The 19066-nt window shown below is 33.5% G+C and overlaps 1 protein-coding gene across 1 annotated transcript in view; it reads left to right on the top strand.

Moving 5' to 3' along the window:
* Positions 1-19066, top strand: part of LOC106478593 (filamin-A-like) — a 129916-nt gene that overhangs the window by 30673 nt on the left and 80177 nt on the right. The window contains 9 exon segments of the mRNA XM_022382204.1: positions 6728-6988; positions 8716-8813; positions 11441-11707; positions 12056-12133; positions 12436-12598; positions 14614-14814; positions 15869-16006; positions 16730-16987; positions 18259-18449. Of these exon segments, the coding sequence (XP_022237912.1) occupies positions 6728-6988; positions 8716-8813; positions 11441-11707; positions 12056-12133; positions 12436-12598; positions 14614-14814; positions 15869-16006; positions 16730-16987; positions 18259-18449 (1655 nt within the window).

The raw sequence follows: 19066 nt of genomic DNA, 5'->3' as shown, positions 1-19066 counted from the left end.
CTTTAAACAGCTAGTAACTTCAATTCACTTGCAAAAAAAAAACAAAAAAAAAAACAAGAAGCCTATAGCAATAGCTGCAATGACTTCAACCATAATTGCCTATCCTCCACAGCTACTTTGGTCATATCAAAGTCAAAATCAGCCATAGATAAACAAACCACTTGTGCATACTACAGTTGTGATGCAGCTACACTGGTTTCCAGTGAATGGGCAGTGTTACTCCAGTTCTCTCATGGTCTATATACCACAGTGTCTACCAGTTCTTCTGCCTGGTGTCATCCTAAATTGAAGGCGTAAAGCACATATTTACTGAGGATTTGGGATACGTTTGGACGAATTACCATTACCTTGCTGAAAAGCAAGGAAGGTCTGAGTGTCAGTTTCAACTGACAGGAAGTTTTCCAGAACAAACAACAAGCAGTGAATATTGTGGCTACAGTTTTGGTAAACAACGGATGCCCCAGGTAAAATCTGGCCACTGTCTTAGAAGAGTGCAAAGAAAAAAGTGTGTTGGTCAGCCTGGCTCTTACAGGGCTGGGTGTGTCCGGTTCCTGCTTGTTGAAATAAAAGGGCCGGAATTAGAGCTCCTGGTAGATACAGGAGCAGCCAGAACACTGGTAATCACTTGGTATAGCAAGCACTCCTAGTAAAGCCATCACTAGGGCCAGTCGACACAAACTTTGTTCTAGTGAACAAAGATAAGCTAGGTGTGGATGTAGAGGTCATGCTCTGCCTACTTCTAAGGGGTTTGTTTACAGAATGAAGATGGTTGTCTCTTACCTCGGTTCTGGTATCAGCATTCTTGGAATGGATGTACTGTAGAGCTTAGTTTTGCCTTTGCAACAGGTAAACTTTGTTTTGCAGCAAGAACATATAATGCCTGGCAGAATAATACAAGAAACGGTGACCTGAATGCATGTATGTTGGTGGGGAAATCGCAATACCCCTCCCTCCCATGTACACAAGTTGTTTTGTAGATTGCTATGAACAATATCTAATGTGTTGGTACCATATGAAGCAATTATTGAGTTCATGCATGAAATAGACTGCTTCCTGTTCAGAAAGTAAACAACATTTACTCTAGCTGCTTATCTGTCTTGGAGAGAATAAAGTCACGGTGCTGCTCTGCAATTATGGACAGTTGATTATCCAGCTACAAGCTGAAGTGAGATAATGCTAAGGTTGTGTCAGTCATACCTCAATTGAGAGTAAATACTCGAATCCTAACACACCTGAGATTGCTAGTTGAGGATTGTGTTAACAATGTAGATTCAACCCAGCAGCAACAATTATGTTGTTGTGCCTACAGGACAAGGTGACTTATTGGCTTGCACTACAGTCACTCAACATCACACAAACACAGATGATGTAAGTTCAATTAAGCAACCATTATGAAGGCTTTCCTAGAGCATTAGGGGTGTAGACATTCAGTAGATGTTAAAAAGCAAAATTATGTAGCTTTCAGAAAGTGCTTAATTGTCTCCAGCAGCTATTGTCAAAAGAAAAAAAAAACTTGCACAGTTTCTGTATTGATTTTAGGTAAGTGAATATTGTAATTCACATTAAGGCCTTTTCCATTATTATGAATAGATAAATGTCTGGATGTGTTGGAAAGGTTTTTTTACATTAGGCTCGGTATATGTATATTGGCAAGTTGAACTATAAGACGAATGTAGACCTGAGGCTGCTTTTAGCTCTATATATATGGTTTGTATGAATCTTGTATCAAGATTTTCAGCTTGTGTTATGCACCTGCCACCTTTGGGAGGTTAATAGAGATTATATTTTGAAGGCTTAAAATATAATATTGCTTGCTATGTGTCTTAACCTTGTAACATTAGTTTATTTTAGCTTATTAGGCTTCAGGCTTATTTTTGTAAAGAAACTTGGGGCACGTTCTTGTTCTTTCGTTGTTGCTAGGCAACATGTGATTCGAATTGTTACGTTAATCCCGTTATTTATTAAACATCTCGTACTTGTAGAAGGCTTAGGTAATTGAGCCGAAAGCTTTTTCAATTAAAAAAAAAACAATAACAAAAAACGTGGTGATAGTCCAAATAAATTATTTAATACAAATATGACTACTCACTATAAAAGCCTGAAAAGTTCCTTAGTCAGAACTATGTTTGAATTTATAAAGGTTTTATTCGTTAGTAGTGTATCATAGTTTCCCCGAAAGAAGGCCAAAGGTCGCCTGCAGGGGTCACCTGTTTTAACGATTTGCACAACTATATAATAGTGTCTGTCAGTCAGTCAGCAGACACTAAAATGACTTCATACAAGGGACGATTAACATTGCAATTTGTACTGTCGTGACGTCAGTAAAACGTGCGCATGCCATAAACCACGAGAAGAATTATACACTCTATAGGCATGTCATATGAACTTAAAAATATTTGTTACTGTTAATTTTGATCGTATTTACTCTTGAAACAAAACACTTTCAGGGATCCTGTGGTAGTTCATCTAATTTAAAGATTTACTTCTGATTCACTGTAAGTCAAATTTGCTTTTGAAATATTGATCCTGAAAAAGGTGTTTTAACTGGGGAATTAAAGCGTGGATTATTATGTTTGATTCCTGTGTATCACTTTTTAAAGGGTTTTGCGGTGCGTTTCTTTGTTTAAGGGTTTTTGTTAGTGTGTGCATACTTGCGCAACTCTGTGTTAAATGGTATATTTTTGCTTTTTTCCCCACGTTAAATGGTTTTATTTGAAATTTTGTGCTGTTTCATTGTTAGAGAGCATTTATATATTGTACTTTGTTTCTCTTTTTAAAGGGTTATTCTTGAAACCTGATACATCCTTCATTGAGCCTAGTCTAAGCTAAAGGCATTGTCAAGTAAAGTTTTTTTTGAAAAAGGTTGTCTTGACGTCGATTCGTTGTTTAAAGTGTTTATTTCATGTATGGATTCATTGTTTATGAGTAGTTCTTCATTTTTGTATTTTATTGTTTAAGGTTTTGGCGACTGTGGCGTATTTGGAAGCAAAAGAGTTAACACAATTTTTGATCAGCGCGAGATTAAAGCTTACTGGCTTTAAAACTGGAGTTAATTATTGGGTCAAGCCTGGTCGGTAAAGAAAACTGAAAACTGTGGTATAGGACTTTTACATAGGTTTTTCTCTGTGGTATTAATATTGATTCTAAAGTTACTCTTTGTCCTGAACATGTGCAAGTTTCTAAATAACACGTGGTCAAGTTACTTTTCTTTCTTTGATCTTTTCAAAATTAGGTAACACATGTTACTGTTGTCCACTTAGAACATTGTTGCATGCGACTTGGGTAAGGTTGGGGCTATGTTCTTCCTTGGTTGTGCAGGTTATACCTAGAGGTTTTGGCCCCACCTTTGTAGAATTAAAATAACCAGTCATATGATAGCACATTCATGCGAGGTTTCGTTTTAACTAAACAAACAAACAAACTCTCATTGATCTGGCTCTCGTCGAGTTTGTACTTCAGAAATCCAATTGAAAACAAAGCAATGTTTCATCATAGAGCAAATACAAACACTATTTTCTTGTCTCGGTGTCTAATAAAGACTGTGTTCATAGTGTATTACATCGTGAATTCAGTCTGTTTACTCAGAATTGTCCTGGTGATAACTATATTTTGTTTGATTCTCCCGTTTGTTAGACTTATCCGATCTAGCTTAAACGTATTTTTAGTTCACCTGAAAATATCACACTTTTATAGTCAAGTAATTCTGGAGAAGTACATCTGATTTAGTGTAATTGCATAGTTGTTTATAAAATTTATGTATATGAATTTATGAATGGGTATGTATACATGTTTTTGTGCGTGTGCGCAAGAAGAATTGGAATTTTCAACCTGAACGGCACGTTATGCGACACATGGGCTAAATGGCCATATTAGAGACTCTTGAAGTTCAGGTACAATCACTGGCCCACCCCTATAGGGTTGTGACCAGAAAGAAGGGTAACTAACCAATAGCACTAGAATAACAGAATTGTAATAGTAAAGTTCCGCCACTCGATATACTAACCATTAGACTAAGCGTAACTTACGTGTGTGTGTGTGTGAGAGAGAGAGAGAGAGATGTATCTTCCTTATGGTCCGGACATGACATGTCCTAACGTGACGTAATCAGAATATAATAGTTACAACTCGTTCAGTACAAGGTTATTTAAGATTTGTTCGATCGGCTTTCACTAGTTTTCAAAGTTTGAGTAAACAAAGTTATGTTGAATATTTTTTTTTATTCAGTATATTTAACGAGGAAACCCGAGTATTTCTCAAAACTTTAGTTTCTCTTGGGCTACTAAAGAAAAGGGTAATTCTTATTCAGTGTTTAAAAACATTAATCTTAGGGATCAAATCCTGGTATCGAACATTATCGCTCTTTAGCTATGAAGGCGTTATAACGTTGCGCTCAATATCTTGCTATTAGTTGGTAATAGAGTAGCCCAAGATTTGGTGGTGCCAATCGGTTACTTTCTCTCTCGTCGACAGCTTAAAATGAGGGACGGCGACATATAGCCTCAGTAGCTTTGCCATAAGTAAAAAAACGAATGAAACAATAATGTTTCAATGATGTTTAGAATGAAAATTGTACGAATGCATTTATTCTGTTTAGTCATAATAAAAGCCAGTCCCAGAAGTTTGTTGCTTTTAAAAGTTGTTAATTACCTTGACTTATTCTCAGCTTTTTAGGTTACCAACCTGTTTTTATGATCATATTATTTTCATTTTTGAATAGGTCGCGAAATAGCGGAAAGCGGTGTTAGTTAGAGACAGGAAAATTTTTAGTAAATGTTACATGAATAATTGTTAAAAGCACAGCAGGGGGTAGAGAAAGTAACTGTGCCCAAATAGTGTTCGCGCGATCAAACAGAAATTTTAACAGAACATAAGCTTTTGTGAGGCAGCATCAGCCTGTGAAGTGGGCGACATAACCGCTAATATGCAGGTTCAAAACGTTAGGACTACATGCTATTGCTATATGTAACCACATATCCGTTAACAAAAGTATATATTGTTTATTACTAGATATACTTCCACAGGTCTCCGAAAATGTTCTGTTTCAATAATAAATAAAACCAAAATTAACAGTAACAAATATTTTTATTTCTTGCTTTCGAAGTTCATATGCCATGCTATGTTGTAGCCAATAGCGTGCACAACTCTTCTCGTGATTCATGGCATGCGAAGTACAAACTGCAACGTTAAGCGTCCCTTATGTGACGTCATTTTTTTTGTCTACTGACTGACAGACAACACACTACTGTATCAACTATAATGGTGCGAGTAGTTAAAACGGGTAACCCCTCCAGGTGGTCTTCGGCCCCCTTTCGGTGTGTCAAGCGGTTCTTAACTAAAAGTCGGTTGTGACCCACTTGTGGGGTACATGGCAGCGAACGTATTAAACCCTTAATTTCCGTCAAAACGTCGGGTGCTGGTTTATACAGTTCATATTTGCAAGCTCATTTCTCCACAACAACGTATTAGGACAGTAGTATAATACTGTTTTATGGGAAAATGAAGTTATATTTTCACAGCGGTCAATATAAATCAGGTTTCAGCAACATATTGTACTGTTACGTCTCCGTTCGTTAGTTAATTTTCCGTAAAAATTCTTTCCGAAGAAACTTTATTGATACAAGTCCTGTCTTAGATAAAACTGGTTTATTCTTTCTGAATACAACTTTGCGATACACTTAATTTCCACAGTCGCGCTATAACAAACGCTGTAATTCACAACGAACGCCTCGCATGCTCAACTCAACAATATGTCTCTCTGTCCGCAGTTCAATTACATTGTTGCCCTCACGTCTTGACCGGTTTATATATACAAGACTACCGCATATCTAGTAGGCTCTCGAGATTTCAGGAAGGGACGTGAACGTTCGAGAATATGACGTGACCCCCGCTGTCGTAACATTACACTATAGTGTACTATACGATACTTCAAGCTTTGCAGTTTGTCTCCCATATTTTAAACCTTGATATAGTGAGTAAATTTATTCTGCAAATATGAATGAGACACATGAGTGGAATCTTAAGTGGAAATGTTTTAATTATAAATTTTTAGTAATTTAAATGCTCATACATGAAAAATATTACTTACTTAAATTGTTTAAACTAAGTTTGACGTGATTATCGTTATCTCTGTTAATTTTTTGCTATTTTGAGACTGAAGTTGACAGACTTTAGTGTTGAGTAGGATTAAATGTCTTGTATTTGATCTGTACACGAGAAAGGAATATCGAATTTGATTTGCTAGTATGAATCGAACAGCGACTGTGAAGTTAGGATTATAATTTATACTGCTTATAGAAACATATCAGGCCCGGCATGGCCAGGTGGTTAGGGCGCTCGACTCGTAATCTGAGGGTCGCGGGTTCGAATCCCCGTCACACCAAACATGCCAACCTCCGCCTTTGCCTGGTCCCAAGTCCAGGATGAGAAAGGAGTAGGGTTGGGCGCGGGGCTAGCAACTCCACCCCGTAAAAACCAACCTGCTACAAGTAACTGTAGTTGTTGCGGCCCTATGCTCCACTGGGAGTTCACAGGAATAAAAAATAATAATAATAACAAAAAAAATGGAAACATATCTTGTTCATTTATCAGACAGTATGTAATAATTAATGTATACTTATTGTGTAATAAGACCGATAGCTCGTATTCTTCATATACATAACTGCTTTAAATCTATTTTATGTTTCTATGGTTTAAATAAAATGAGCTGACTGTTTTATATCATTTCTAGATAGTACAGATATTGTGGACTGTAAGCTAAAGCTGATCCTAGGACTGATATGGACTCTAATCTTGCACTACTCCATCTCCATGCCCATGTGGGAGGGTGAGGATGCAGATGTGCTCCTGGGAGAGAAAGGTGGACCCACCCCTAAACAGAGACTTCTTGGATGGATTCAGAGCAAACTTGTGGATCTGCCGGTACAGAATTTTACATCCGACTGGAAAGATGGCATTGCAGTCGGAGCTTTAGTGGATGCTGTGGCTCCAGGTTAGACAGAAAAATTATTGGATCTTAAAAATCTAGAGTAACTAAACATTCATTTTATAAGAAATTTTCTAAAGAATCGTAATATCATCAGCATATTTAAATAATTTATTGTATTCATTCATTTATGTCATTTATATAAATCAAAAAGGAGGCAAACGTCCTAAAACTGAGCCATGAGGCACCACACTTGTGACATTAATCCAGTTTGACTGAACTATATTTATAACAACCCCCTCCTTTGTTCCATCCAGCTAATTTTCTGTCAAATGAGCCAAAATATCACTCATACCTACAGAGAACTTTATTAACAAGCCTTTTATGTGGCACCTTGATAAAGTATTTTTGATGATCCAGATACACCCCCCCCACCCACACACACACACACGCACACTCATCTACATAAGCAGTAACCTCTTCAAAGAATGTCAAAAAAAATAATAAGGAAAGATTTTTTACCTAATGAAGTCATTCTGACTATTCAACAAAATTTTAAACTTTGTTAAATGACTTTTAAAAAATGGACTTTCAAAAAACTTTTCCCACCGGTGTAGATCCATAATTACTGGAATAATTTTTATCATCTACCTTAAAAAGATGATTAAAATTAGCCAACCTCCAATCATCTGGCACCTGCCCACTCTTTAAGGTCAAATATCCAATCCTTTACATCCTTCAAACCCTCGGAGAAATTTTATTTGGCTCAGAAGTTTAGCATTCTTTAAACTTCTCAATTTTTATCTTAACAAGGTGAGAATTTATGTTATCATCTTGTTCAATTGCTTAAATCTTCATTAGTAAAAACTGAAGAAAAAATAATCTCATAATCATCAAATATAAGTCTTTCTGTATCATTTCTTAAAGGGTTCACTACTATCTTAAATTTTACTTACCCTTAATGTATTTCAAGAAATCTTTACTAATAAGTTTTGCATTTTCTATCGATCCTTTTTTTTTCATACAATTTTTATTCCTAATTTCCCATCTGGCCATTGTAGCCCACACAGTTGTGTAATTATTTTGTTTAAATAACTGGATATGTAGTATTAATTTTTAAGAATTTCAGTGAAAATGTTTAGAATTAGCCTTGAAAAAACATCAAATGTGTTCTTTTGCATAAATTATTGAACTAGTAAACTCGCCAGTTTCATATTCTTGTACACAGACCAGTTATTTTTAAGTAGTCTTCACCATGCAAAGTGTTTGTTTGTAATTAAGCACAAAGGTACACAATGAGCTGTCTGTGCTGTGCCCACCAAAGACATTAGAAATTGGGCTTCAATAGACTTGCCACTGCAGGGGCAGTTTGATAAAATATTACTAAGATAATTAAAAACAGTTTAATTATTGTTTGTTTCAGAGTAACACATTAGAAATTAAACTGCATTCTAATTAAACAGCTGTATGGTCACTTCAGCCCTACCCTGTATATTATTATATTGTACTATTTTTTTTCAAAGTTTTATTTTGATATGGAAGCTCTGAAAGAAACACGAAAAACAATTTTTTAAGAGTTTTCAGATATACCAAATATAAGAACCATGCCTTTTAAACCTAATATTGAGGTTCGTTTAATGGTTAATTAACTTAAATAATATTTGTATTTGTGTTAGGGTTGTCTACCCCACAATAACAAGAAAATAAACTTGAAACATAAAACATATCTAGTAAAAAAAAAACTGAGTTAATAAAGAATTACTATGAAGTGTTGTTTTTTCTTACTTTTAAAGGTCTGTGTCCTGATTGGCCTGATTGGAGTTCCAAAAATGCTTTGAACAATGCTAGTGAAGCTATGAATCTTGCTGATGATTGGTTAGGTGTTCCACAGGTATGAGTTTATTTTACTTTGATAAGCTACTTTTATAATTTCTTCAAGGAATGTGTAACTTGCAACTAACTCTTGTCAAGTTACTCACAATAATATTAAATGCTATGCCTTTCTAAGGTAAATCACACAATAAACTAAAATTAGTATGAAATATTATTCCAGATTGTATTTTTTTTTCATTTCAATTATTGATAGTACCATAAATATCGTATAAGCTACAAAAATTAACAATGAATGGTATATTGGACACTCAAATTAACATTAAGTATTATGCAAGTTAGTAACATTAATATTAAATATCGTACAAAATGCTAAAATTAATAATAATCTTATATAACAAACTGAAATTAAAAATAAGTATCTTGTCTATGTATAAAAGCCACTGTCCATTGGTAACACTGTGTAAGTCTCACATTTAACTACCAGTACAGTTAGGATTTTTTATACTTTTTTTTTTTTAAATTAAATGATCATGTTTAGAGCAAGCTCTTTCAATATTCATAAAAATATGAATAATGTGATATTTTAAATTACTATTTGTTAACACTGGATTTCAAACATTTGATTTCAAAGTGGCTCAGTGGTTCTCGACGAGCTTATGTTCCTTCTGTGGTGTGGATCGAGAAACTATTGCTCATTTGTTTTTACAGTGTTCCACTTCCAGAGTACAGGATATATGGAATCTAGTTTTTAGGTTTTTGAAGATAGTTTAGGCCGTAGCTTAATGGACCATGAAAAAAAACTGGTGGCTTTGGTTGGAATTTTACTTCATTTGAGTTCGAATCACCTCATATTGTTACGCTTGTGTTCGTGTATAGCTAAGTTTGTGATTTATTCTGCTCGTAGTAAGGTTCTGTCACGTAATGTTGGTTTTCATTTTGTGAATACCTTTAAAGCTCAAATTAAAGCCAAAATTTATTTCGATTTTTTCCGGTTTCGGTTACGAGACAAATTGTCAGATTTTTATAGCATTTATCGCAACTCTGGGCATTTGGTAAGTGAAGGTGTTCAGGGTTACATCCTATGTCGTGATTTGGTATGATTACTTTGTTTTATTTTTAATGTCTACTAGTTCAGATCCTCTTATTTATTTATTAAGTAACTTTTTTTTAAATTTTTTGTTTGTTATTACTAATTTTCTGTGTATGTAATTTAAGAAATTAACCTTAACTATTTTTATTACTATCCAGATCTGTAATGACATTTTCATGAGATGTGTTGAATCACTGATATTTTTGTTTATACACCCTATATGAGGGTGGATTAATAAAGAAAAAAACAGTGGTGTTCAACTCTTATGTAGAAGTTGCACATTCAAATTCCAGTCGAGTTGGGATTTTTTGTTAATTTATTTATTTAAATGACCGTATTTACAGTAAGCTCTTTCAATACCATTATAGATTAAATCGGGAATTTGAGATATTGGTTAATATTTGAATTAAAAGATGGCGTGTTTACAGCATCAAGCTACCTGAGCTTTTCATTTTGATTGGACACTTCTAACACCATCTGTGAAATAAATTCTAAACTAAAATTCTGAATAAAACTAAAAATAGTTAGAAACGGTGCAAGAAAGAAAACATCACTTAGCAAGAGAAAGAAAAAATAAGAATAAATGGATGGCACAACAAAATCAAGAAAGCTTAGGAAATATTAGGATAACTGAAGTAGAAGGAAGAATAACTGACACAGTCAAATGAAGTTTGTGAAGAAGCAAAGCAAAGAAAACAAATTGATCCTAAAAGACATGCAAATAGGTTCTGACCCCCCTATGTCTTCCCTGTGTGATAAGTGGATACATCAGCTAGTAAAATAGTATATGCCAAATCTTACTATAATTATTTTAGTATGGATTATAGTATTTCATTTTATTGTCTAGTGTTATTTCAGCACTCTTTAAACAGATATTATATTTTTGGTGTGATACTGTCCTTTCAAGACACTATGGCCATTGGCAAAATATATTAAATTACATAAAACAAAAATGAATACATCAATTAATAACTAGCCAGGTGAGCAGTGTTCTTACAAGTACCTTTTTAAAATAATTAAAACTTGCATAATTATTAAATCCATCATTTATGAATGTTCAAAAGACACATTTTAAAAATACTTGGTACATTCTTCCCTTTCTTTTTAGGAGTATATTTTCCATTGTAGATTACGATGTAAAATTTGATCAACAGTTCCATGTTTCTTTGGAAAATCTATTTGTAGATATAGATATATCTATCTCTGCCCCGTCATTCAGTCTTTGACTTAACATTTTAGTTAATAATTATCCATACAATCTACATTAACACTTTTATAAACTGGCCAAATTAATGCTTCATACCAAAATGTGTGCAGTTTCCATACTGATAATTCACTTTAAAATCCTGAACATTTGTATACAAATTGTTTTATAAACATGCTTCTTATCTTTGTCATTTCTAAAATCTCCATTTGAGTTAATAATTGTATATTTATTAAGAGTTTCAGCTTTTCTTTTTCACATTCTCTATCTTACTATAAAGGTTCATACAGTTTGTACTTTAGGTGTTAAATATAATAACATGCTGGATGATAATTTTAAAATTGAAAATTTGGAGCTGTGTCAAGTTCTTACGTTATCTTTCTGCCAATAGTTAATCACACCAGAAGAGATAGTAAACCCCAATATAGATGAACTTTCGATGATGACTTACCTTTCTCAGTATCCCAATGCCAAACTGAAACCAGGGGCACCTCTCCGTTCTCGCATTAATCCAAACCGAATTCGATGTTATGGCCCAGGTGTTGAATCCACTGGTGTGGTGTGTGGTGGCCCCACTAACTTTACAATAGAAACATTTGGTGCTGGTAAGGGAGATATCCAGGTCTTTGTGGAAAACCCTAGTGGTCAGATAGAACCAGTAAGTATAGGCTACTAGTAAGTTCCTTTGATCTTAGTGTTGAAGATAGTATTAGATAGGTTGTTCTTCATCTAGAAATTTAGCAGGTGTTCTTTGTTTACATTACTATTGGCTAAATTAAGATTCAACAGCATTTTTGATCAAGTATTTTATTGACGTGAAACTTCCTTTAAAACTAGATTGTTGTAAAACTTAATATAAAAACAACTCTCTCTACATACTGATGACTTCCATGATGATTATATTTTAAAGATTTTGATACAATTTTTTATTACTTAAGTAGTTTGACAAGGTGACAGTTTATAGATTTTCATTTAAAGATTCATCTTTGTTTTTCTTTTTCTCTAGGTAGAAATCAAATTCAATGAAGATCACAGCATGACTTACACTGTAACATACACAGCTAGATTGGAGGGCCTTCATAAAGTAGGCTGTTTAGTTATGACTTTCTACTCTATTGATCATTAAGAAAAAAATGCTTAATTAAATGTATGTTTATCATCAGACAAACTACTTAACAAATAACCAACTGGTTTTATCATCAAATACACTATTGTATAAGTAACTTTTGTTTTCTTAATCAGAAACTAGAGCTACTTGTTCATCGTTGCAGAAAGTGTTGATCACGTAATTGTAGAATTCAAAATAAATAAAAGAGAATTATAGAGATAATTACTTAATTTATTATGAGATAACATGCTTAACAAATATTACTGATTTACTAATAGGTGAAAGTGACCTTTGCTAACAAGGAAGTACCTAAGAGTCCTTTCCTTGTGACTGTGGAAGGCTATGCAGGTGACTCAAGGAAGGTAACTGCTTCTGGACCTGGTCTGGAACCTTCTGGTGTTATGATTGGTCGGCCTACATACTTTGATGTGTTTACTAAAGGTGGGAATAGTAAATCTGTTGAAAATTTATCTTCTATAGTTTATTCAAGATAAAAATCAAACTTTCAAATGTAAATGTTGAATATAAATCTTTTTAACTGCAAAGAAATTTAAAGTATTTTAAGATCTTAAATAGCTTAAAAAAGAGATTGTTGTTTTGATTTCCATGGTTTTAATCCACTGTTATTTGAAAATGTAAAACAATTAAAGTGAGTACAGCTATAACTGGATTTTAATTTTTAATCTTACAGTTACTTTTGAATTTGTCTTAATTGTGTGGGAACTTGAATGACAAATGACTGCTAGCTTGCAAGGCACTTTTCAACAATTCAAGGTTCAAATTCTTCCCTATTTTTTAAAACAAGTCCCACCTTCATGCTTTATCTCAAGGTCAAGGAATGACTACTAGCTGGGCACCAGTTTTTCTGTGGTAATCCTATTTTATATATTTCCTTAACTCTGGATTGAACATGAGACCCCTCACATTGAGTGCTCTGCCAACTGAATAATTGTTAGTAAAACAGTTTCTAAGAACTCAAATGAACACAACTAGTTATAATGTGTTACATTTATTGTAAGAAGTAAGACCCAGAATAAGTTTATTACCTAGCCAATCAATTCAAGAAGTAAGAACAATGATGTGTTTACTTCATAGCCAATGGATTCAAAAAGTAAAAACAAGGATAGGTTTACTTCCTAGTAAAGTGTATTCAAGAAGTAGGAACAAGGATTGGTTTACTTTCTAGTCTGAGGATTTAAGAAGTCAAAAACAAAAATTGGTTTACTTCCTACCCAGTGTATTAAAAAAGTATGAATAAGGATTGGTTTAGTTCCTAGTCAGTGGATTTAAAAAGTAGTAATATGGATGGGTTTACTTCCTAGTTAGTGGATTTAAAAAGTAGTAATATGGATGGGTTTACTTCCTAGTTAGTTGACTGTGAAAAGTAAGGACAATGATGTTTACTTCCTAACTAGTTGACTGTAAGAAGTAAGATCTAGGTAATGGTTTATTTCCTAGATAAGGAATTATAAGAATAAAGACCCTGGGTTGGTTTATTTTCTAGCCTATATATACCCTAGAAGTAAGACTTAGGGTGAGTTTACTTCATAGCCAGGGAAACAAGAACCAAGGTGGTGTGTTAATTCCTTTTTATATGAACAATTTGTATATGCTAATGCAGTGGGAATTTACTACAGATTTAATCCATTTCACCACAGACATGTTTGATACCTGTATAAAGTATTTCCAAGGTGACATTTTTAATTGAGATATGAAGTAGGCCAAAGTTTTTAACCTGTATGTAATATTTCCAATAAGAGGGAGTATGTGTCTCAGGCTAATCCTGTGATGAAAGTGGTCAAGTGGAGAGTAAAACTCCTTCTCTGAATACTTCATGTTAAACTGATTTTATCCCACTTGGTTTATTATATATCTTTTGGTATCAGTTCCATGTTATCATTTGGTCTTCTTCTCTGTCAGAGAAGAAGACCATGTGATAAAATATAATAATACTAAAATAATAGGACACAACTTAAAACAAGAAAAAGAAGGGTAAAAAAAAGAAAAAAGTATTCTACATCCACCTAATTAATAACATACTCAGTCAACCTAGCATAAACGTCAGCAAAACCTGGATACCTCTTTTGAAAAACAATCAAACAGTCAGATGATTGAAGTTCCAATGGAGTAGATAGAACCCAGATGAATATATAACGCAACCCGGGCTTCCATTAGGAAGATCCAGGATCAAATCCCAGCCACTGTCAATACAGAAACTAATCCTTCTCAGGGCTTCCTGAAGAGAGCAGCAGATTAGCAGTTGAAACTTAGGATAAAAACTAATTAGAAAGTAGTATCTAGATATAAAAATAATGATAATACTATTAACAGTAAAAAAAATGGTTACTAATTAATAATTAGACTTAGATGAATGTATAGGCTACTGAACATGAGAACAATTGATATCTAGTCACCACAACTTTACTGTAAGTACTTACACTCTGTTGTCTACTCAGATGCAGGTCGTGGCCAGGTGGAGGTCACCATTGTTGATTCTCACAGTAATAAAAGCACCATACCCTCAAGGTTACGGAAGATTAATGAAAATGTGTATCGGTGTGAGTACATTAGTCAGGTGGTTGGATCTATATTTGTCAACATTTTCTTTGCTGGACAGCTGATTCCTAATAGCCCATTTGGAGTAATGGTGTCACCTGGTGAGTACACTAGTGAGGGACTTGGAAAGATTTGTTAGGAATTTGGGGAAGAGTCACTAGATAAATATATCGGTGGGGGATCCATGAGGAGTTGCTGGTATATACATCAATGGAGGATTCAGGGGAAGGTACTAAGTATATACATTATTAAAAGATCTGGGAAATTCACTAGGTATGTACATGGGTGGGGAATCTATGGAGAGTCACTAGGTGTATACATCAGTAGGAAATTCAAGAAGAATAACTATGTACATCAGTGGGAGGCTTGTGTGGGATGTTACTTGCTGAATGACCCATTGAGATCTATATAAGGATGTCACGACATGTAAACATCAGTAACAGATCTAAATGTATCACCTTTGATTACATCAAGTGAGATATAGGAGGCATTATACAGTTCTCCATGAACCTTCTTTTAGATGTTGAACATCATTGATGTGACTCTACATCACTGAGAGAATTGTAGATGTGTTGAATGATTCAATCTAATATCAAGAGAAACTGATCTCTTAATTTTGATTACACTAAATAAACCATGGTATATGAATTTTTTTCAATATAACAAAACGTGATTGCACAGTTTGTTTTTTTTCATTGTGTTTAAGAATAATGTAGTTCTTTGAAAGATAATGTAAGGAAGTTTTACAAAATGAATACAAGTCTAAGAAAGAAAAGACATATTTTGGGAGTCAAATTACAAACTTCTTGCAGTTGAAAGAACCTTCATGTTATGTAATGTTAATTGGAAATGTATATGGTGACCCATCCTTTTTTTTATCAGTTTGAATCTGCCTTATGTGAAGAGGGGGATTAATGACAATATGAAATTTTTCATTTTTCTCAATAAAATAATATTGATTCAAGTATTAAATGTACAATTAATACAAGGTGAAAAATATTTCTATTTCTTAGTTGCATTTTGACCTATAGTTAATACTTTAACATTTTTTTTTTTGGATGGATAGAAAAAATAATGTATTCTTTAAATTTAGTCAGTATTGATATTTAATATTTATAACAAACTTGTAAAACTCTATTGTGTTTCTTGTGTTAGTGTGTGATGCACGAAAAGTACGTGTGTCTGGAAGAGGTATCCAACCCCGTGGTGTCCGTGTACATGATATCGCAGACTTCAAAGTTTTTACAGAAAATGCCGGTGATGGGAACTTAGAGGTGAAAGTGACTGGATCAGGTACTTTGATCATGTAAAATATATTTAAAGACTCAAGACTTAGATATAAAGAAAAATATTTTGTATATTTTAAAAATCAAGTTTAAAAAAAAAGTACCTGTTAGGTAAACTTGTACTTATTATTTTTCAATTAAAAATGTTTAAATCCTCTATTAAATAATTTTTTATATTTAAAAAAAGTTTATATAATTAAGCTATGTAATGTATCTTTTAAAAAGAAATGTATACATAATAATTATAGCAGTAGATATGCATTTAAAGTTCTTATTAAATTTATATATCACTAGTATAGCACAATGTCAAAACATTTTTTTCAGGGATTTAGAAATATTTTCCTCTCTATTGAAGTTTTTAATGTATATATAATAACTTGGTGCATTTTGATAATCATTTTAGATTTTTAGCATTCTTGTATATCTATGATGTTATAGCATTGTAGTGGCTCTGTTATATGGAATTGGCTTTATTTGGTATTTTGCGAGTTACTTTTGAGTTTTGATGTATTTAGTTTAGCTTAGTTTTTGTAATGCTCCCCAGTGGTTCAACATTAAGTCTGATGGCTTGTAACACTAAAAATCGAGCTTAGATACCCATAGTAAGCACAGTACAGATAGCCCATTGTATAACTTTGGGCTTAACAACAAAGAAACAAACATTTTATGATAAATTCTTATTAATATCTTTATCAGTATTAATTATAATACTTCTTGTTTTGATCACTAGATGGAGATAAGGAACGTGTAGAGGTGAACAAAATAGATGACACAACCTATGAATGTATTTACCGACCAATGAAAGAAGGATCTTTTGTAATCACTATTTCTTATGGAGGACAGGAAGTATCCCGCAGTCCATTTGAAGTAAATGTTGGACCATATAAAGAATCAAAGATCCGAGCATATGGACCAGGACTAATCGGAGGTGTTGAGGGTTATCCAACCTGTTTTACTGTGGATACAAATGGGGAAACTGGATCACTTGGTAAGCAGTAAATGTAGTCGTCTTTCTTCTCTGATTAACATCAAGGACGCATTAGTTACTGAAAACTTGTTGAACACGACCTCAGGATTCACTCAAACACTTCCTCAAAAATAAACCTGTAGTAAAGTAGTCTGGGTTTCTTAAATAACAACAAGTACCTTCTGAATTATTACATTTCTCATGTGAAAGTTAAAATCTCCAGTAGATATCAAATATTCTGTAAAAAATGCCACTATCTGAAGAATTGGAAAATTAATATTAGGTTTAACTAGTAATTATCTAAATGTTTCAATTTCTCAGGGTACCATAATATTACTTACTGTTTCAAATATAGGTTCACTTTAAGTGTGCATTGTAGATTTTAACTTTTAGGCTCATTTTGCCCAGTCTTTATGTAACCATCTGTTAGTTCAGCATCTTTATGTAACATATATTTTTATGTAACAGTGTTAGTTTGGCATCTTTAAACTGATCATGCTGAATTAAACCATGTATCTGTTTAAATTGAACATTGCTACCTTGTAGGAAACATCATATTTACCCAGAGCAACTAGCACTACCCATGTGACTGATCATTCTTATTCAGATATAGGCCATAACTTTGAAATGCCACCTGATCTACCATTGACAGACACTGTTGTCTACATTCATGCAGAACATGCAGTGTTACAGCCATGTCTGCCATGACTGGAACAGGTGTAATCTCATTGTTATGACAAAGAACAAAGACAACTCTAAGAACATCAACATAACCATGTTTTATGAGAAAGCTGAACATGCTCCAAAGTAACTGATAAGTTCAGAATAATACTATATTGTTACGTCTCTGTTTGTTAATTAACTTTCCGTAACTTCGTTTCGACGAAACTTTAGCGGCATAAGTCCTTACTTAATAAAACTGGTTTATTCTTTCCGAATACAACTTTACGATACACTTATTTTCAACAATCACGCTAAAACAAACGCTATATCAACGAACGTCAACAATATTTCTGACTGCAGTTCAATTACTCACTATCTACACACACGCATTACATTATTGTCCTGTCACGTTGTCACCCTCTTTTATATACCAGACTACCCTATATCTAGTAAATGCTAGAGCATTCGCCAAGGTACAGGATAGTTCTAGAAATGTGGCGTCACACTAGTCATGTTACTCGCTGATGCAACAATATTAATAAAATAAGGTAGAAATGTATGATATATTCATATACCACAACAGTATGGTAATTCAGTTTATTTAACATCCCATATTTTTGTCTATTTAGGGTTTTCCATTGAAGGTCCCTCTCAAGCTAAGATTGAGTGTGATGATAATGGAGATGGTTCAGCAGATGTGAAGTACTTTCCAACAGTTCCTGGTGATTATGCGGTCCACATCTTGTGCAACAATGAAGATATTCCTAAATCTCCATTTATGGCTGTGATTCTTCCCAAGACAGATTACTTTCCAGAAAAAGTAGATATTTCTTTTTACATTCATAAATATTTTTTATTCATAGCAGTAAATATTAAAAATAAATTTCTTATTAAGAGTTTATTCAAAGAATCGGGCTATTTGAAAAATTGCTATCATTTATGAAATATTATGTTGTTTTTTTCCCATACGCTTAACAAAGTTTTATTAACATGAATATTATCAGAGTGGTAACTTAATTCTGTGGAATATCCCACAGTTCCTAATAGAAATTTAAATGTCTTTGACACCATTGTAAATGTCTTCAGTATTTTCCTAAAAGTCTAATATAAATGAAAATTTAAATGTGATGCATCATAAAAAAATATTATTAACGAATATATATACAAAGGACTAAACCACTGCCCTAAAGAACCAAAATTTGAGAGCTCCAAATACATATAGCTCAAAACAGGCAGATTTAGCTCTGAAATACGAAAATGTTTTTCTTCTTGAGCTGTTCTCATGCTTTCAACAATTATGTGATTTTATGTTCTGAATATCTTTCTCCCAGTGCAAAGCATGTGTCAATTTGTCCATAGTTCTCCAATCTTCTACATGACTTACTGCCTCTGTGTATATGTGTGTGTGTGTGTGTGTGTGTGTGTGTGTGTGTATAT

This window comes from Limulus polyphemus, unplaced genomic scaffold (genome assembly GCF_000517525.1).
Source record: "Limulus polyphemus unplaced genomic scaffold, Limulus_polyphemus-2.1.2 Scaffold230, whole genome shotgun sequence".
In the NCBI taxonomy this organism is placed as follows: Eukaryota; Metazoa; Arthropoda; class Merostomata; order Xiphosura; family Limulidae; genus Limulus; species Limulus polyphemus.
Note: the sequence above shows the minus strand (reverse complement) of the source record. Positions and strands in the feature narration are given on the sequence as shown.